This window comes from Trachemys scripta, chromosome 9, assembly GCF_013100865.1.
Source record: "Trachemys scripta elegans isolate TJP31775 chromosome 9, CAS_Tse_1.0, whole genome shotgun sequence".
Classification (NCBI taxonomy): domain Eukaryota; kingdom Metazoa; phylum Chordata; order Testudines; family Emydidae; genus Trachemys; species Trachemys scripta.
Window position 1 is genome coordinate 71,926,226 of NC_048306.1, and position 22,036 is coordinate 71,948,261.

The 22,036-nt window shown below is 43.0% G+C and overlaps 1 protein-coding gene across 1 annotated transcript in view; it reads left to right on the forward strand.

Annotated features, from left to right (window-relative positions):
- ATP1B3 (ATPase Na+/K+ transporting subunit beta 3) overlaps nt 1-22,036 on the forward strand; it is a 63,997-nt gene that overhangs the window by 34,107 nt on the left and 7,854 nt on the right. The window contains exons 3-5 of the mRNA XM_034781329.1: nt 2,678-2,785; nt 9,211-9,401; nt 10,588-10,638. Coding sequence (XP_034637220.1) covers nt 2,678-2,785; nt 9,211-9,401; nt 10,588-10,638 — 350 coding nt within the window. The remainder of the gene's footprint in view (nt 1-2,677; nt 2,786-9,210; nt 9,402-10,587; nt 10,639-22,036) is intronic.

Consider the following 22,036-nt stretch of genomic DNA (forward strand, 5'->3'; position numbering starts at 1 on the left):
AAGTTAACTTTTAAAATGATATTTACATCCCTAGTCTTGACAGAATCCAGTCACGTTCTCAAGCTCTGGGTTTCCGAGCATGTCCTTGGGGTGCAGATATAGCAGCCCTTTCTAAGATATGGGACTCCATTCTGAAACCAATGCTAGTTCTCTGTATGCATCCCCAGTTTGTTACATGCTCCCAGAGTTTCTCTGATACAGTGGATCCTCTGGATTACTGTCTCACCCTTTGGAGACTATGTGACAGTTAAAGCAAGTAACGCAGACTTTATAAAGGAATTTCTAAGCCAATCACACACTTTACTCACAGACAAAGCATGGAGAGAGACAGATCTATGAGAAAACAACCAAAACCTATACACAGAGCCCTTTGAGTTTGGTCAGTCCTTCCAGGGTCCCTACACTCTCCTCTGCTCATTCTCTTCCTTTCCGCCTTGTACTGGTCTCTCTTCTTAAAATGGCTAGTTTAAAAATTGAGAGAGCCTCCTTTGTATAAAGTTTCAAGTGCCCTCTGTCAAGTGCCCCCCCCCCCCCAGTGGTTTCAAGTTCCTGTCGGGTGACACATTGCTTAGTTACAGCCCCATCTGGGATAACTGGTGGTTCTGGGAAACAACAAGGAGTCTGGTGGCACCTTAAAGACTAACAGATTTATTTGGGCATAAGCTTTCGTGAGTAAAAACCTCACTTCTTCGGATGGTGGTTCTGGGGTGCAGCTAGCTTATTGTCCTAGGGAGTGTCCATTTGAATGGAATGCCCTCCAGGTTAATGACTCTTGATTGCTCTCCATTGTTAGCCTTCTGCTGACACCTCATGGAATCCCAGTTCAGTGTGGAGGTTAAAAGGCAACAGTGAAGGTACAGTGCAGTTTACTGTCAAAATGGCATTCATCAAGCAAAATGGGGTTTGTAGTGTCATGTATCAGACTGTCATACTGGCATTTAGATAAGTCTTGCCCTGGGAAATAGTTAACTAACTGCTGCTGGGGTGAGAGGGAGAATCTGTGCTTTTGTGAACACCACAGAAAAGGTGAATGAGTCAAGAAGTGCGTTTTTAAAAGGCATATATAAAATGTTAGCCTCTGGAACTCATTCCTTCTCCAAAAACTCCTAATTTGTCTAAATTGTTTCCCTATTTAATAATAATACAAAAGGCACCATTTTCTGTGTCTTCACGTGCGGCTTGCAGTGGATCACTGATAGATTTGGTCTATGTAGTTGTACTTTCCATATGCTTTCTGATACATTTATTATTTAAATATATTTAAATAATAAATGTATTAAAAGTGGCCTACAGAGAGGGGAAAACTGATTTTGTTACTTCCTTTTCCTTTTTATGATGTATAAAGAAGGCCTGAGAAGTGCATCCACAGCCCCCTCTCCCCCCCCCCCTTTTTTTTTTTTTGGAAGGGAAAAAAATCTTGTTTATATTTCAACTTGGAAATATCAAGAATGTTATGTCTCTAGTCTTCTCGGGTTTACCAAAAGATGTGTGGTGGCCTTTTTCAGATCTTAATTGAAGATGTGGAGTGGGTAGATATTATACCCTTAACAAAAACAATTTTTTTCTATAAGGTTTTTCTTTTCTAGTTATATAGGTTAACCAATCGTTTTAAACTATGCAAATAATTGTATCCTCAGTAGATCAAGTTTTGTTTCTTCAGTGCTTGCTATCTGATCCTACTAGTTTTGCTGCTGCCTACAGTCTTCATAGGTAGACATAATCTGAACTTCTGGTGTGTGGGGAAGAAGGGTGAAAAGAACAATCAATGTGATTTTGTTTTCAGGCCATCTGTATACTTTATAAAGAAGGTTTTTTGTTTTTGTTTTTTTTCCCTTAAAAGGTGCAAGTCCTCTTTTGTTCTCTGTGGGTCACCCTGAAATTAAAATTATAATAGTAAAACTGGAGGCTATGTAAGGCATGTTTGGCTTTATAAACCACTTCTTTAAAATTAGTAGGTTTCAAAAGTATGCACAGGAGATACAGAAGTATCTCCATTATGTAACACATTTATAATGGACCTAAGAGTATGTAAAAATACCGAGTAAGTAAACTGAAGGTATGGAAGCTGTCCAGTACTAGTCTAAAAATTAAAATGTTCTTTTTAAAGAAAGAAGCCTTGGTATAATTTTGTTGACTATGGAAAGTACAAAGTAAAACTGTAATAAGTAAAATACTTTAAAACTGCAGGTGATTAGCTAATTTTTCTATTCTCAATCATGTGGGTTTTGATTATTATGAATTCTAATTAGGGTGACCAGATGTCCCGATATTTAGGTCTTTGTCCTGTGTCCCAACCGATCTTTGGTCGGGAGGCAATTCGTCCTGATATTTCGCTCTGCTGGCAGCTTTTTTTTTTTTTTTTTTTCCCCCTCCAGTGCCGGGACCCTCCAACCCCCACCATGTGTCCCGATATTTTCTTCCTCTCATCTGGTCACCCTAATTCTAATTATTATAACTTGCACTTAAATCGTAACTTTATTTAGACTGTAATTTAGATTTGAAAATTGATTTTAAAAAATCTACCCTCAAAATATGGTTGTTCAGTATAAGAATAATGCTGAAATTCTATACTAGATAGTCTATTTACAATTTGAAAAATGTCTTTCTGAGAAATGAGGGTGGGGATGAAAAGAGTTGTTTAATATCTGACTTTTACTTTTTGTTTTTTCTTTAAAAGGACTTATGATTTCACCAAAGCCAGTCACTGCATTGGAATTTTATTTTAACAAGTCTGACTCCAAGTCATATGCAGAATATGTTTCTACCCTTAAACAATTTCTAAAGTGTAAGTAGAATATTTTTTACATTACGAGTAGTTTAATTAAACTGAATTACAGTGTTTGGACAGGCTATAGCTATAAATACATTCAGTTGGTTTCCTTTAGGTAAAATTCTGTAGAATTTAACATTTATTAACTATATCAAAGATCCCAAATCCGTGGGGTGCACCCCCATAGAGAGGTGTGGAGAAATGTTTGGGGGGTGGGGTAGGGAGGCAGGGCCCCCCCGCTCTGCTGTGCCCCCAGCTCTGCTCTCGGGCCCCGACCACAGTTCCAATTGCGGCTCCTGGGCAGTGCGGACAGGTTCCATTACAGATAAGGGGGGAGTGACGGAAAAAGTTTGGGGACCACTGCTCTAAATTGTATACTGATTTGTTACAGTGTTCGCTAGATTTGCTAATGTACTTTTAACTATGGCCATTTTGAACAGAGAGACTTCTACAGATCAGTAAAATGTATATATTCTGCTTTTCATTCCTTAAATAAATATAACAAGATCCAGAGTTAAATGTTTGGTCAAAGTCTACCATGATTTACAGCTGTGCAACCTTCGCTGAAGTCAATAGGTAGTGTGCTTGGATAGCTGAGGAAGCAATTGGGTCCTCCTGCGACAAGCATAGTTAAGAGTGACATTAAATTGGTTAAAGAAATAAACTTGCATGCAGACAATAAAATAGTATTATTTATTTTTATATATAATGTCATAATGGTGCATGGTATTTTACAGGTTTATAAAACATGACAAAAGAGATTACAGTTGAAGTTAGTATGTGGGAAAAGAGATCAGACAAAAAGTAGATAAATGAATAGCAAAGTTATTTGTATAATACGTTGGTTTCTGTTTTTATATGTTACGTAGAAAAACTAAGCTAAAATAACGTTATTACAGTTTCCAAGTCAAGCACTCAAAAGTTAGGAAGTGCCAGAATTAAAGTTGTTTGTACAATCTTAATTCGGCCCCTTTGTGCATAGGTACCACGAATAACTTCTAATTACATGATCACGTGCTAATTTTTCCCCAGGGCTCCTTATTCAGTGCACAGAATGAAAGGTGCTCAATTAATAGGCTATTCAATATTGTGTGTTCTCCCTGTTTTTCAATGTGTAGCCCATGCCTTATTTACTGCACACTAGTCAAACCCTGTTCTGAAGACTGAATTATTAATTTGCCTCAGGGCTTCTCCAGGAGCTCACCGCTATAGTATGATTGTTTCTCAAACATTAATGAATTTATTTTCACATGACTCCTGTGGGATGAGGGGATATTATTATTCCCATTGTACAGATGGGGAATGCAGGTGCAGAGACATTGAAATTAAAGGTATCTACTAGTTTTGGGTGTCCGATCTGAGAAACCTAGAACCTGATTTTTCAAAGTACTTAGCTTTATATGGCACTTCATGTATTCAAGCACAGCTTCCACTGATGTTAGTTGGAGATGAGTGCTCAGGACTTCCACAAATCAGACCCCAACATCTTATTACCCAGCAAATGAGGAATACAATGAGTTACCACATTTAAAAAGTTTGGTTTAAGCCACTTGTATAGCATCACATAGGAATTCCTGTGACAGAGGCAAGGATAGGATCCAGTTCTCCAGGGCAGCATTTACCAGGACACCATCCTTTCCCTTCCCACAGTCCTCTGCTAGATTCACTAACCACCTTCCAACTGCTGCAGTAAATGAAGCAGTCATCCTACACACAAGTCTTCTTTACTCTACAACCTTAATTCATCCCCAAAGCAGATCCAACCTGTGCATTGAATCAGGCAGGGGTCCCTGCTAACCTGTCTTGGTCCCAAGTTTTTCTTCCCAACCCCTGGCTCCTTGTCCCAGTCCCATTCTTCTTGCCCAGCCAATTCCATTCTCCACATTCCTGTCCCCTCATATGATCTGTTACTCTCCCCAACTCAGACCTCCAGTTCCCCCCACCAACATTTCCCTGTTCTCACTGGCTCCCAGTTCTGTTATCCCTTCATGGATGCCTCATCCAATCTCTGTGTCCTCTGTCTCTTCCTCCAGTTCCTTGTTGCATTCTCTGCTCAGTCAATGCCAGTTTTCCTCCCTACACCCCAGATCCTTGTCCAGTTGGTCTTCACATGCTCCTCCGTACCCTGTTGGTTCTCAGTCCCAGTCTCCCCCTCAGATTCTCACCAACCTTTGCCACTCCACCTCTCATTCAATTTCGATTATGCTAGTGTACTAATTCAAGGTCAGTGCCTGTGAGAGTTTGTTCTGAAGGAACCCGTTTTTCCAAGATCATACACATATCCAGCTATTTTGTTACCACAAAATACTTTGTAGTCTTCAATGGGGGTAAGAGGATTTTCAGAGGCAAAGGTCTTTCTGGGTTTCTGCCTCTTGGATGGCGGAATCTATCCTTGCAGTGGATGTCTTGTACAATGCACCTGTTTTTTGTCTTCTTTTTACTGAAGGCATCCCGCTTCACTGATAGTAGTACAATCCCCCAGAGGTAGTATAGTGACAGTATGGGAATAGATTTCAAAGTCCCAGTGATTATCCTACAGGATTAATGGAGTTCAATATCCATGTCGTGTGCCTGGCTTGAACATCTTACTGGGGCACTGTACTCCACAGTTGAGTAACACACGGCCAGTCTGGCTGGTCAGTGTTTTGGGGTCAGTTTCTGGAGTACACAATTCCTGGAGTTCACGTTTTTTTATCTGTTCTTTGAATGTCAACATTTGATCTAATGTGACCCCTGGCGTACACTGGATGTTTAGTATTCCAGTATCATTACATGGTGCAATCCTTGCGCACTAAACAAAGTGAATTTTCAAGAGAGAATTGGTGGAAGAAATTGAAGTTGTATGGTACACGAGGAGATAGTGCTGGCCTGGGGCTGCGTAGGAAAGAGTTAAAAGATCTTTGTAGGAGGAGGTCATATGGGAGCATCAACGTTTACTGAGTTGGAATAACATAGTAGAAGTATGGGGGAAAACTTTTAATCTCGTAGTTAACGTGTAGCATACTATATGCCTGTAGATAATTTATGATTCAAACAATTTAATTTCACTTTCTGTTTAACTTTCTATATAATGAGACCCCTCTGGCTAGTAGAGGTATATATCTTTTATTTTGTTTAGTGACTATTTATTCTTATTAGCACTGTCACCTGCTTCCATGAAGCAGCCGATCTTGTAAAGTTAGGGAAATTTAAACTTTTTCACCATTTTGCTTAAGAAATGTTTAACCTTTTAAAGATATTTTTAGAAGTGTATTGAAAAAAGTTGACATACTCCTGCATTTTGGTGTAACATCTGTCCCCAGCAAGCCAATGCACTGCTTACCTGTTGCCTACTTTGGTGGGTTTTTAGGTGAACTTGAGACAGGTGATGGATCAGCAACCCTATTGTCTTAAGTCCTCTACTTACCCATTTACACTGCTGCCACCTGTGCTACAGTTGTTAAGCTGCCCCTCTGCTATCCCCCCAGTCTGCCTGAATCTTGTCCTGGAGGGAGTATTTACAGGGTGAAAAAGTTGTTCAATCTTCTCATTGAATCCCTTATTGTGCTGAGACTACCAACAAGAATGCCATTTTAGACTGTGACTTTTGAATTTGTCATCTTAGTTGTGTACTTAAATACTCTGAATTTAAATAAAAAACGATTGTACGGTAGTTCTAGCATTTAGTTCACATTAAATTAAAACATTCCCAAGTCTAGTGTGTCTCAGCTTGAATATGCACATTGCCATAGAATGGTTTGGTTTAAAGAGCTGTTTCTGTGATAATGGTGAAGAATGTATATCTTCAAAGACTGATACTTGCTGCTAGTTGTGCTAGGGTTTCCAAAACTCATAGCATCTAAATTTAAAAAAACAACAAAAAAAAATGTTTTTTCAATTTACTTTGCACATTTGCTTTCTATGGTTTTAGCAATAAATGCAGCTGTGATCAAATTTGTGAGCACCACCAAAATTGGACAAATAGCTAACAAGAAGAGAACCAAATCCAATTTAGTGACCTATAGCTGGGGTTCTCAACATCTTAAAATGCAGTCCACATCTTGACGATTGCTTAGGGACTAAGGATGCTTAATAGCCCCTCTTTGGAATCTAGTATATGAACTCTCTAACAGATCACACCACCTTATCCTTATGAGCCCTGTAGCCTTTTGGAGCAATATGAGCTCAGCAATCAGGGTCCCAGAAGAGTAGGAGTTTCTCTAAGAAAGCAGAGTAAAGGCCCCTTCCTGCCAGATCTTTGTTACAAAATACGATTTCTTGCCCCTTCTGAGAAGGCTAGATATGCATGTGTACCTGTATCTCGACTACTGGCTAAGCAAAGGACCTGTCATCTTAAAGGGTACACTCAGCACTCAAAAGTCAAGACAGTCTGACAGCTGTTCTAGACTTTGGACTTAAGTATTCACTCCAAGCCTCCAAAGTCCACTTCCACAATGATACAGGTGTTGGAGTTCATATGTATAACTCTGAACTCTAGATTTAATGATTGTACATCTTCCATAAGAACAATTTCATAATAAGTTTTAAATTATTCTTAAGCTTGGGTCAAGACCTCCAAATGACTGCAGGATATTCTGCCTTAGACTGTTGGGCCTCGTGGCCTCTTGCACTGGGTAGCTCTACCAGACAGAACCTTCAATGAAAAGAGATAAGTGCTGGTTGAGACTGTACCTCTCCAGATTGTCATGTAGGGTGAATGCTGTTATCCAGAAGGTTCTGAGCTTCTGTGGCAGGAGTGCTCATATCACCCAGAATTTGGACCCAGGACAAGCTATTTTGTATATTGGCCTTGATTATTATTCATATGTCTGTAGTGCTTAGGAGCCCTAGTCATGGACCAGGACCCCATTGTGCTAGGTGCTGTACAAACACAGAACAAAAAGACAGTCCCTGCCCAAAGGAGCTTACAGTTGAAGTATAAGACAAGAAACAACAAATGAATACAGAGGGGGAGTACAAGGACACAGTGTTGATCAGCATGATAGGCAGTGGTCTCTGCATACCTAAACATCAAGTTTTTTGTAAGTGTCCTAGCAAAGGAGAGTTTTGAGGAGGGATTAGGAGGTATGTGATGAAGTAGCTTTGCTTATGATTACAGGGAGTGCCTCCCCAAGTGTGTGGGGCAATATGGAAGATAGCATGAAAGTACTTGTTTGAAAATTTAACAAGTGGGCAGTGGAGGCTGGCATCATGGGCTGATTGGAGGTGATCATCAACTGCTTGATGATGAATGAGATGATAGGATGGGGATTGGCCAAGAAGGGGCTTCAAAGTAAATTCAAGCAGTTATAGTTGATGCAATATAGAAGGGGGAGCCAGAGGAGGTTTTCAAAGAGAGGGGTAACATGGTCAAAGCAATGGGCTAGAAAGATGTTCTTTGCAGCAGCATTCTAAATGGATATTAGCAGGGCAAGACTACATTTGTCAAGGCCCTGGGAAAGGTATTGCAGTAATTGATATATGAGATGTTGGAGACTTGGACCAGAGTTTTAACTTTTTGGAAGGATAAGAAAGGTCATATGATATCTTAGATGATATGCAGAAAGAGTTGGCAAGAGATGAAGACCTAGAGGAAGATGTGAGTTAAAGATGACACCTGAGTGTGAAGGCAGGGTGATGTCCACAATGATTGAGAAAGGACCTAGTAGAGGAGGGCTTTGGGGGAAGGTGTCTCGTTTCCAACAGTTCAGCAGATCAGGTTACCTTGATTGTGATTATAAGTGAATTTCTGCCTTCCTTGACACATCTGGTCTTTGCCAGGAGCTATGTGCTGCCCTCGTTAAGGGTAGTAGAACTAAAGTTTTTGATAGCAGTAATGTCAACCCCTAGGAAGAATTTTATATCTTCTGATTACTCTTGTCCTGTAGTAAAATTAATGCAGACTTTGTAGGTCCGTTTTCCCAGACTGGATCATCTTTCCATTTTATGTTACGTCTGCTCAGTTTACACCTGTCTCCTCATTTCTAGAGAAATGGAAAGGCTTGGCAGTTTCTAGAGCCATATCTATGCGAAAAGAGAACTGGGGGTAGGGTGACCAGATGTCCCAATTTTATAGGGACAGTCCTGATTTGTGGGTCTTTTTCATATATAGGCTCCTATTCCCCCCCCCCACTCCCTGTCCTGATTTTTCACACTTGCTGTCTGGTCACTCTAACTGGGGGAATTAATTTGGCATCTCAGTAATTTAATTAATATAAAACTTCTAGCATCGCCTGTTGGTGACAAAAATACCTGCAAATAGTTTTTACTGTCTTGCATAATAGGAAAAGGTATAGTGGGAAAATAACTAATCTTATTTTCAAGCTGAAAACTTTAAAAATTTATGTAGAGATAAGGGACCTTGAGAAGTAGTTTGTTACTGTAGGGTTGTGTGCTTATTGGTTACATGAGTATGTTACACCAATAGACTTAGAAATATTGTTGTTTTGTTTTTTTTATAGCGTATGACGATTCAAAACAATCCAAAAACATAGCATGTACCGCAGGAAAACTGTTTGAGCAGAATGAAGATCGTGCTGTTAAACAGGCATGTCAGTTTAATCGCACTATGCTTGGATCATGTTCTGGAGTGGAAGATGACACTTTTGGCTATGCTAAAGGAACTCCATGTGTGCTTGTGAAAATGAATAGAGTAAGTGCATAGAATTTTCTTTCTGGTTTTCTTAAGTTTTAAAACTTAGTTTCCCAACTAAAACTTTATAAAAATTTATTCCAGAGAATGGCTCAATTATTTGTCTTGGCTTTTCCTTCAATTTCTCGCTCTATGAAACAATGTAACTTACTGAAATAACTAACAATTTTTCTTTAGGGTTGGGGAGGAGGCAAATTGTTTAAATCTCTAATACTTAAGAATATTGGCTTTGTTTCCATGGATCAAAACACCTGGAAGCCCAGTTTTAAATACAAGGGTGCTCCTCTTAACTTGTAAAAGAAAAAGTTCAGTGTAAAGTTTGTTTACATTTCCAGAATGCAAGTATGAACCAGAATGTAATGTGCTTGCTTTAACTTTTGAAAACGGTTGTGTTGAAAATGATATTGCGGGGTGGTGGTGATAAAATATTTCACTCTTTGTTAGCTTGACTGCAAGTTACATGATATGTTGCCTGGACATACCACCTAGATTAAGCCATTAATGTTACATGCTTAATTTGGAATAGTGAACTACTGGCTGTGGCTAGAGAAACCATTTTGAGAAGTATATCAACACTTTAGATCTTAGTATGGTTCTAGTCCACGGGACTCTGTCAAAATGGTACCTTCTTACTCACCAGGTTTGGTCCCTATGTGTATTTAGTCATATTTGCTTACTATAGTGAGAAAACACGTTTGTGGGGTTTTTGCTATTTTCATTCCTCTTTATGCACTTCAGAAGCAATGTAACTAAAGAGTGAACAATGGATTTTATTCTAGTCTTGTGCATCAACAAAGTTTTTTTTTAACGAAGGTCTAATTAATAACACATGTGCAAGCCTCCTGAAGGAAATGAAACTACACAGCTGTAACTGAAGGTCTGAGCTAACCTCATAGAACCTTTTGTTGGTAACAATGCCTGAGTTGGAAAAAACCCAGTTTTTATGCCCTTTTACTAGGGCTGTAGACCTGGAATCTGGAAACATAGTTGCTTGTCAACTAAACACATTTAATAGAGAAATCCTACCACGATACCCAGGGAAAACTGTAATACCATTTTAATGTCATAGTCAAAGTGTAAATGCACATCAGATGTCTCCCATACATTTAATATGTTTTTTAAAAATCAGCTTTGTACAACTCCCACAGAAAAATAGCTGTTTATGGAGATTTTACCCTTTCTTTAGATAATTGGATTAAAGCCTGAAGGAGAACCACATATACAATGTTCACCTAAGGTGAGTAGTGAATAAAGATAAGTATTTATGGCTACTTTCCTTTATATTTAAACAAAGAGTAAAGCAAGCATAAGTGCTAGAAGCAAAGATTTTTAACTTCATTTTTTCTTTGAAACTTCCATTATTTTTAAATCCACATTTTGATTTCTTTTGATAGCTATATCTGTTTTGTGTTCATGCAGGTTAGTGCTTCAGTACATTTAATAACTTTTTCATAAAGGTGCCTTTTTTCTTCTATGTCAGTTTAAAAATTGTTCTTTTGTTCTTGCATGTTTCATATCATTAAGACTTACCTGAAAATCAGGTCGGTCTGACAAAGCTGAAGACAAAAAGTATACATGTGATTTCTTCATATTGAAATATATTTTATTTTTGTTTTTTACTTCAGTACAAGTTGTATTTTGTTTTCCCATTTCATAACCAATATTTTTGTTTTTCTCTTCATGCTGCAAATGCATCTTAGACAATTAATATAATGATGGGTAAGAGACAAGTGGGAGTTCTAAAATTGTTAATGTTCATAAAGTAAGACTTGTTCACACTTGATTTGAAGACAACTTATATCAACAGATCTATTCATGTTTATTATATGGCTTAGCGTGTGTGAAAAGTTTTTCAGTCCAGATTATTTTATTGATCTGACTTCTGCATATGTTTTCCCAAGTCTGCATTTTAAAAAAACACAAACAAAGTATTTGGTTTAAAAAAGAAGCTTCTAAAGATGGCCATGTGATTCAGTGGCCAGTGCAAGAGATGGAACGCAGGAATATTCTGGCTTTGAGTCTAGATTGAGTTATTTACTCTGAGTGAAATGCTTTTATCCCTTACTTCCTCCTATTCTATCCACCCTCTCTCCCCCACTCTTTGACTGTGAAAAGCCCCAAATCCATTTTTTTCCCCCTGTACGGATGAAGTGGTGTTGACATGCATGAGAACTCTGCAGACCCCATCATGATGTACGTTTCTGGTGACCCACTCTTCAGTCATTGGGGTGTTTGCATGTTGGCAGGGAGTGAAGGTATTGCTAATAGATGTATAAATTGTACAGACTTGCTCTCTATCTGTAGTAGCAGATGCAAAGTGACTGATGGTGCCCTACATTCTTCCTAAGGTTTGAAGGTGTGCTATAGAAGTTTTTCCTCTCCAACCCCATGTAGTTTCCCCTGCTCAAAGTGTTTTTACTTGAGTTTTTAATAAAGAATATGCGTTTCACCTTGTGAGACTTCGCTTTACCTCTTTGTGCTTCTGTCAGCCCAGCAGCCAATTTGAAACTTGACTGTAAAGCCAGGATTGCATTAGAAAGCGGAGGTTGCATCTGGGTTGAGCTTTCCTTTGCCAAAGACAGATGTCTAAAAACAGTGTGGTGTACTATGTGTTGGATGTTTAACTTCATGCAAGATTATGGGTATATTCACATAATGTATACTGACTTTTTGGTAACTGCTGTAAACTTCAAAATATTTGAGTGATAAAAGTAAGCTGTCTCTTGAATGTTATGTGATTGAGCACAAATCCTATTATCATGCTGTTTACAGACAAAATTTTCTATCTAGCTTTGGATCTGCTCTTTATCCGTCTTCCGCCTGCTTTTTCCTCACTTACCCTTTAAGTACATGAGAAATGTGTGATAGTCTTAGATGGAGTTCCATGGGTGTAAATATGAGCAGGATTTAGACTACTGTCTTTGCCTCCTTGTAATACAGTGTGAATCCTTGTAAGTACAACCTATTCACATTCTTAAAGGACATCATCTATTTAATCTGTAGTCAAATTGAATTTAAAAAATTAAGTTTCAAGTACTACGTGTGTGGCAAAAATTTTCAGGAGGACAGATGTAGTACTTGAAACAACGTAACTTTTTTTTTTGAAATGACTACAGATTTTAAATAGATGTCCTTTTAAGAATTTTATTAAGTATTTCTCTCCCCTCCGTTGCTTTTTGAAAGTCATGCAAACCACTCTATATGGGAGTGACAGTAAAATGCTTATTTATGAAGTGCTATAAAATGAATATAGTAAACTGAAAGACAAGAAAAAGTTTCTTTCAGTGTCATTTATAAAAAATAGTGTGACAGTTTTTCAGATAGAATTGTGACTTTCAAATTGTTGTTCCTTAATACACCCTGTTCTGGTTGCTTTTGTCTCTTTATTTAGTTCTTTACCCTTTTGCCAGAGATATTTAGCTTTATGTTAGTCAGAATAGCTTTTTCAGCATTTTCTTTTCTTTACCTTAAGATATATTGTTTACATATATTATATTGTTGGCTTTTGGTTTTTTGCATCAAATATTTGCTTAAAACATACAGGTAAAAGAGGGATACACAGGCACATATAGCACCCAGGCATACACAGCATATACACTCCCCTCAAAATTTATCATTTTAATCCAAAGGTATCCAGTTATTACACTGCTTACAGAGAGAGATGACTATTACTTTCCTAAGTTGCAAAAGAGAATAAAAAAGGTGATGAATTACAATAGAGTTGAATGAGTAGGGTTGCCTTCCCTTGCTGATGTCAACATAACTAGGATTTTAAGGTGTATGAGGTAAGATTAGTAACATTTTGCCCTATAAAAATAGCTAATCATCATTGATCTTGCTCTTGTTCTTATCAATATTGAATCTTTGCAGTACATAGCAGGGCTTGCTAGCTCAAGGGCCAAAAAATTTGACAGATGTGCCTCCAAAGGAGGTTGAGAGAGAAGGAAAAAAATAAATACCGGTAGTTACAGGCCAGAGAAGGATTGGGAACAGGATCCTGTCCAAAATGTCACAAAGGATTTTTTTTTTTTTTTTTTTTTTAAGCCTACCATACTGAAATTGGATGTTTTCTTCTGCATTTGTTTTTCTCCTGCTTCCTCCTTGCTCTCTTCCTGCATTCTTTCCTTTTCTTTTGTTTCCATTTAACTGCAACCCCTACAGTTGATCCTTACTGCATGTGTTTGCTACGTTGCTTTCATCATTAATTCATATAGAAAAGAGGCATCTATGTCAGAAAAGCCTCTTGTGCATTCCCTACCCTGTGGGTGAAATTGAACAAGCAAAGGCCTGAATTTTCGCCTCCTGCAGCAAAATCCATCAAGGGACTTTCTACTTGGGGATCTGTGAAGATATCCTTTTGGAGATTCCTCTTCATTACCACTCTCAAAACTGGAGGATTCCTGGAAATCTGGGGCCATCTACGCCTGCTGCTGCTCTGGCTCTCAATAGCCTTCCATACACAGGAGCACGGCGATAATGTTAAAAAATTACTATAGGCTGGAGCTGTACTAACTTTTGAAGTTTATTTTTTCTATGTGGCCAGTGGGAGGCTGATGCCAATACTGCTCCTGTCCATTCTTAACTTCCCTTTTGGACTACACTGACAGCCCTCCACAGGGTCCAGAAGGGGTGGGCACAATGCTGTGAGGCTGTGGAGAGCTTCACTATCACACTGCATAGGGAAGACTTGAATGTGGAGGGCCCCCTCCATGCATGGATCTGAACTGGCATGATCTCTGCCAGAGTAAGGAGCCTCAAATGTTAGATTTTATGTAACTTTTAGCAATAAGTCCTGGGTGCTTCTGGAAACATCATGTCCATGAGAAAGTACATAACTACTTAAGTAATGGACCATTATCTAGAGCAGTCAATTACATTTTACTAACATTTTTAGTAAAATCTAATGAAGTGCTTCGGTTAACTTTATCTGCAGATAACTCTGTAACCAAGTGTGGCCTGTGGACTATAGCTTATGAAAATAGTCCCCTGTTGTCTCTGCTGATTTATATGTTATCCAGTAAATCTGATTGGTATCAAACAAATTTAATGTGTTGATGAGATTAAGCATTGTATATTAAATCTCACGGGGTGGGGGAGAAGCATTCTCTACACACACCTCAGGATTGTTGCATCCAAAAATGATGGTGTAAGCAATGTCTACATTCATCCTAGGAAGTCTGTGGTAGAGCATAAGAGAAGACCCTGGTCTCCTAATGTGCACACTAAATCCAGATCTGTGGGACCCGGGCTTGTGGATTTGATGATTCCAACCCCATGCTTGAGTTATCCACAGTGCAGTGGAAACCTGGGCTTCACAATCCTGCTGCTGCATCCATACTGTAATATGCAGACCCAAGTCAGCGCTTCAGCTTCTGCGGATGTATACTATCATATCCCAAAATTCCTACTGTCCTTGCCAACTGATAGTTGTTTCATAGCAGATTGTGGGAGAATTGTCTGTGTCCTATGGTGGTTGACCGGAAGCGTTTTGGTTGATTTTAGTTAACAAATACATCCAGCTGAGCCATTTTGGGTCCATGTGTTCCCAGCAGCCGGAGACAATACAGACCCTGACAGAGTGGAAGAACTTCTCTACTTCTTGTTCTGTCCTGTTTTGGGACACAAGCAGAGCATCTGCATGACCTTCTCTACCTCATGCTCTGCCTGTGTCCCAAAATAGGCAGAACATCTGCATGACAGTAGAGGACATTTCAGTTGCAGTTTTTGAACTGCTGAAGGCACCTCTCAGAGGTGGATATTGACATGCCAGCTGTGACCCAGATGCTGCTGCTAATGCTTGTTCCCTTAGCCGCAGATTTCCCCCCATCTAGACTGGCCCAGGGGTAATTGCCAAGCCAGCTGACGGTCTGGAGTTCCGGACGCCGTCCCCTTGCCAGCCAGGGTCCTGGCTGCCGGCCCCACTTAGCCCGCTGCCGACCTGGGTGAATGGAATCCCCAGCTGGCAGCGGGCTGAGCGGGGTCAGCAGCTGGGACTCCAGCTGGCAGGAGCCGACGGAACCCCACTCAGCCTGCTGACGGTCTGGGGTTCCAACCACCAGCCCCTTGCCAGCCAGGGTCCCAGCCATCGGTCCTGCTCAGCCTGCTTGCCAGCCTGGGATACCAGCCGCCGGCCCCACTCACCTTGCTGCTAGTCTGGGGTACCAGCAGCTAGCCCAGGCCTCTGCTCCTGGCCTGGGCCCAGCGCTCTGCAGCCGGGCCCAGCTTCTAAAAAAATCTTGCATGTCTCGCACCCTCAGGGGGTGCATGCACCCCAGGTTAAGAACCACTACACTAAACTGATAAGATCTGCATTTTAATTTAATTTTAAATGAAGCTTCTTAAATATTTTAAAAAACTTGTTTACTTTACATACAACAATAGTTTAGTTATATCATATAGACTTAGAGAGAGAAACCTTCTAAAAATGTTAAAATGTATTACTGGCATGTGAAACCTTAAATTAGAGTGAATAAATTAAGATTCGGCACACCACTTCTGAAAGGTTGCCGACCGCTGGTTTAGTATTTACCCTGGGTATTAGTTCTAGTTAGTTGGTCCCGGACGGGACTCAGCCTAGGGATGGGGCATGCCCAGATTCCCAGGCTTTAAACCATGCGATTGTTGTAAGTGGCCCATGCCAATCAGCGACCCACACATTAGCTGTTTAAGGTGTCTAGGAAAAAGACACATAAGTGACAAGTGTTGCATCTGTAAGTCGTTCAAACCCAGAATGAAAAAGGAGAGACATCCATCTCAGGGCACTCCTGATGGAGTCGGCACTGACCCCAGCACAGGAGCAGAGGTTCGACTCGGCCCCGAGCACCGCAACATCAGTACGGAGCATGCCGCTGATGCGGACTACGAGCCGGCACAGATCCCCCTCCCCGGCCAAGAAGTCCGTGAGGGGAAGAACTCCCACTTCCCGTAAGGGAAAGGAGAGGGCCAGAGGAGAGCCAAGACCCGTGTTGGGTGGCTCAACACCACTGTCAGTGAGTTGGGCCCCAGCTCAGGTCAAGCGGTCGAGCCCTTTCTGTATTATGTCTGCCACACTGGACAGTGACGAGGGCCTCTGTCAACTCGAAGTCCCGTCGACAGCCGAGGCTCTGCAAGCAACGCAGGAGATCCTGACGCTACCGGTGCCACCCGCACCAGCTTTGGCGGTACCCAAGACAGTGGTAAACCCGCCTTGGGACCGTTCCGCATGTCCCTGCCTCAGCAGCACTGCTCCCCATTGCAGGGGACGTCCTGCCAGTGCTTGCCTGCACGGAGCTGTCATGCCTTGGACTTTTGGAGGCAGGCTCAGAGAAGCCCTCTTCAGTCTCCGGACTGTGGGCACCGACAGCAGGATTGAAGGCGCAGCTCACTGGTAACGTGGCGCAGACCTGTGGAAGCACGCGCACGCCCCGGCATGAGCATCAAGACCAACCCATCGGGTCTCCAACATCTCGGCACCAGTCCTGCGACTGATCAGAACAGGGTCACAGGTCACCCGTCTGTCGGCACCCATCACCAAGACTCGAATCCCCTCGATCGGTGAGATTCTATCGAGGACTGGCCCGCTCCAACCCCCAGTCCTGCTCTAGATCCCGCTACAGGTCAAGCAGAGTGAGGCGTAGATCATCGGTCTATTGACACAGCTCCACCGAACCCCAAAGATCCCAGGGGTCCCGCGGGAGGAACTAGTCCTGATTGGACAGGTTGGCATCGATGCACAGTGGCCAGCACCATAGTGAGGAGGGCTGCCAGGCCAGCCAGTCACAGTCACTCCACAGCATCCGTTCCGCTTATGACTATGGCAAACCTCCTCCTCCTTGCCATCCATCTCAAAAAGGGCTGAGTGCAAATATTTTGTGCCAGCTAAAGGCCAGGAGTATCTCTATACTCGCCCGGCCCCAAACTCCCTCGTAGTTGAGGCCGTTAAGCAGAGGGAGAGGCGGGGTCAACCCAGGGCTGCGCCCAAGAATAAAGACTCGAAGATGCTGGATCTGTTTTGGCGAAAAATTTATTCGTCTTCAAGCCTTCAGTTGAGAATGGCAAACTACCAAGCCCTCCTTGGCTGCTATGACTACAGTCTGCAGCAGTCTATGGCCAAATTCGAGGTCTCGCTGCCCAAAGGGTCCAAGAAGGAATTCTAGGCGATCCTTGAAGAGGGCACGGCTACAGCGAGAGTGGCCCTCCATGCAGCTTCGAATGCAGCAGACTCCCCGGCTCGCACCATTTCCTCGGCCATCTCCATGCGAAGGACATCCTGTCTGCTCCTTTCTGGTCTGTCAACGGAGGCTCAGCAATTGATGCAGGACCTCCCCTTCGACAGCCAGGTCCTGTTTGCAGAGCAGATGGACACTAAACTGCATGACCTTAAGGAATCCCGCACTACCCTGAAAACTTGGGGGCTGTACGTTCTAGGTCCAGCCCATAAGTGGTTCAAACCACAGCAATCTCAGGGCCAAGGGAGTCAACCCCGCCAGGAGCCCCCCACCTCCCCAAGAAGAGTAGGGGCTACAAGTGCTGCCCAAGCCACCCCCTCCTCTGTCCAGCGTTTTGAGGTTGCGCATACCAAACTCTACCTCAGATCCATCTGTCCTGCTGTTCTCAACTGCCTTTACTTCTACCTCCCCCCACCCTGCTTCCCCATCCCTCTGCAGGGATCCTTCTCATGAGAGCCTTCTTGCGCAGGAGGTAAAGGGGTTGCTGTATTTGGGTGCTGTGGAAGAAGTGCCTCTCGAGTACAGGAACAAGGGGTTCTATTCCCGGTATGTCTTAATCCCAAAGGCCTAGAGCGGTCTGCGGCCCATCCTGGAAACTACATCCTGGACCTGAGAGACCTCATCAAGTATATAAAAAAGCTAAAGTTCCGCATGGTCTCCAGTCCAGAGATCACCTGTACACGGTCATTGCCATTCCTCTGATGGTACTCTCCTCACTGCAATGGTGGACCGATGGACATGCCCCTCCCCCATCACTCCATCAATTTGGTATCGGACGCCTTGGACTTTGGCTGGGGCGCACACCTCAGCGACCTCCAGACCCGGGGTATGTGCTCCCTGGAGGAGATGACATTACACATAAGCATCAAAGAGCTCAGGGAAGTCCACTTGGCATGCAGAGTCTTCCTACCTCACCTGTTGGGCAAGGTGGTAAGAGTCCTGATGGACAACACGGCCCTGATGTTCTACATCAGCAGGCAAGGGGGAGCACACTGGTTGACTCTCCGCCAAGAGGCACTCAGTCTCTGGGACTTCTGCATCAGCCAGGAAATCCATCTGGAAGCTTGTCACCTCCCTGGTGTCAAGAACACTCTAGTGGATCACCTCAGCAGGGACTTGTCGCTCCACTTGGAGGTAGCCTGCATGATCTTCCAGAAGTGGGGAACTCCCCAAGTCGACCTGTTCGCCACTAGTCTAAACAGAAAATGCCACCGGCTTTGTTCATGGCAAGGCCTGGGCAAGGACTCTCTCTGATGCCTTCCTCCTGTTGTGGTCAGGGAACCTGATGTACGCATTCCCTCCGATTCCTCTCATCAGCAGGGTCCTGGCAAAGATCAAGAGAAACAAAGTACACGCTGACCACGCCAGCGCTGGTTCGGTACACTCATGAACCTGGCTTCGGCTCCTCCCTGGCCCCTGCACAACTGACTGGACTTGCTGTCACAGGACTATGGTCAGCACCTGCACCCCAACCTCATGTCCCTCCACCTCAAGGCATGGATGCTGCGCGGCTGAACCTGGAGGAGCGGACCTGCTCGGATGAGGTCCAACAGGTCCTCCTGGGAAGCAGGAAGCCCTCAACCAGACTGACTTACTGGGCCAAGTGGATGAGGTTTTCCCGCTGGGCGTCCGAGTGTGGCATCTTTCCCTCGCGCTCTTCTGTACAATCTGTCTTAAACTACCTGCTTCATCTGAGGAACCGTGGCCTGGCACACTTCCATTAGAGTGCATCTCGTGGCATCTCTGCTTTTCACCCACTGATCCAGGGACAAATGGTGTTTTCTCATGACATGATGGTCAGATTCTTGAGAGGCCTCGGGAGACTCATCCTGCAGGTACGGACTCCTGTCCCGCAGTGTGATCTTAACTTGGTCCTCTCTAGGCTCACCGGTCCATCCTTTTGAGCCTCTGGGTTCCTGCTCCCTTTTCTACCTGTCTTGGAAGGTCATGTTCCTGGTGGCGGTGACGTCGGCAAGACCATCTCTGAAACTGAAGCCTTGACCTCAGGACCTCCATACACGGTCTTCTACAAAGATAAGGTTCAGTTGCGGCCCCACCTGGCCTTCCTGCCAAAGGTGGACTCCCCTTCCATATGAACCAGGACATCGTCCTCCCAGTATTCTGTCCCAACCCGCACAAGACCAGTGAGGAGAGACATCTTCCCGCCCTGGATGTGTGGAGTGCCTCTGTTATGCTCATACAAAGCACATGGGATCTTTATAAAGGAAGGTAAATATGCACAGCATTTATTGAGAATACCTAGCGCGCGCGCGCACACACCTACCTCTACCTGCCAGACTGGGAGTGGCTGGCTCACTACAGAAGCAGCTTTTCCTCTCCTGGAATTGACACCTCCTCATCTATTATTGGGAGTGGACTACATCCACCCTGATTGAATTGGCTCTGTCAACACTGGTTCTCCACTTGTGAAGTAACTCCCTGCTCTCCATGTGTCAGTATATAATGCCTGCATCTGTAACTTTCACTCTATGCATCCGAAGAAGTGAGGTTTTTACTCACGAAAGCTTATGCCCAAATAAATCTGTTAGTCTTTAAGGTGCCACCAGACTCCTTGTTGTTTTTACCTGCCAGTGATGTTTATAGTTACCAGTCTGGATCAATCTAGTGGCCAGCCACATTAGTCGCAGAGGGGAGCGGGGCTCTTATCGGTCGCGATCCGATGCTCCTGGACTGTGGCAAGACTAACCCAAAGTCCCATGGCCAAGCACCCTGTTCTTATAGGGTTTTTTCTCTGTTGAAGCCTATGGATTTTGCTGTGTCAGTTTGTGACCAGTTACTTCTTAGTTGGTGTAAGCATTCCAATACACCTCCGAGAGGGTCATCCTGTCCTTTGTTCCGATTTAATTAATTGTCCTTAGGGGTGCCAGCCTTTACCTCAGAGTCGTCAATCTGCCTTTCATTATGGATGCGCGTTGATGATTCTTTGATGGCCTTTAAGTCTCTTCACTCCTTCTTTGACTCTGGCTATAACAATCGCCTTCACACCTTATCTTTTCCTGATGCATACATTCCTCATTCACACAAACAGATTGAGAATACAAACAGTAGTATTTTATATTGAGCAAAAAGGCATTGCAAATTAAACCTTGCTAAGTTTTACAATAAAAAACCAAGGCAATTTACATTCAGACCCAGGCCTTCAATGTTCCTCTAATCTACTTAACATAGACACAATAGAGAATCCTGTCTCTTACTTACTAAAACCTTAAAACAAAGAAATGTATATTTAACTAGAGTGCCTATATTGTAATACATATTGGAAACCATAGTAGACATTATAACTTATCCTAAAACAAAAGGGTCACCATAATCAGTCATAAGGATTGTTCTGATCTGTCATTCCTTTCTGCTATTCAAAAAGGGTGACTGACAGGATGAAATCAAATCATACATTAATTCTCATAGTACATTATAAAATCCAGCTCCTACACCTTGGGTTTTTACTTAAACGTACCCAGCCTTTCCAAAAATCGACTCAACTCTTCATCACTACAGTGGATAGGATGAAAGGTCACCCGGTGTCCTCGCAGAGGATTTCTAATTGGATCACCTAGTGCATAAGGACCTATTACGACCTGGTAGGGGTTCCGCTGCTGCCGCCGATTGTCAGAGCTCACTCGATGAGAGTACAGCCATCTTCGGCGACCTTCCTGGCATACACCTCTGTCCAGGACATCTGTAGAGCTGCAACGTGGTCCTCTGTTCACATGTTTACTTCTCATTAGGGCTATCACTCAGCAGGCCAGAGACAACGCTGAGTTCGGCAGAGCTGTGTTGCAATCTACACATCCACGAACTCCTACCCACCTCCAGGGTATTAGTCACCTAATACGGAATGGACATGAACAAGCACTTGAAGAAAAGACAGTTATCTTTTCTGTAACTGGTGTTCTGAGAGATGTGTTGCTCATGTCCATTCCACAACCCACCCTCCTTCCTCACTGTCGCAGTTTCCGGCAAGAAGGGACTGAGGGTGGGGGGAGCAGCCCGCCGCCACCCCATTCCACGCCAGGTGGGCGCCACTCCAGAAGGCACCAGAGCTGGTCCTCTATGGATATTGCTAACGGGGGAAAAACTTCTGGCACTGGTGCATGTGGCGAGCGCACGGACCTAACATGGAATGGATATGAGCAACACATCTCGAAAAACACCAGTTACGGAAAAGGTAACGGTCTTTTGCTTCCAATTCCTGGAAAGTAAGTGGCAAGCTTTGGAATTGAAGGACTTGGGAAGTAGTTTGTGGGATAGATTGGCAGACTCTCCAGACACGAGTCTGGCAACCTGGACTCAATCTGCATTCACACTGTGAAATGCCTGGACTTTGACCTGCTTCATAGTAGGACTCGGGCTGTGCACCCCATCCCTCCTCTCAAACAGGGTGCAGGGGCTTTCTGACCTGAGTCGACT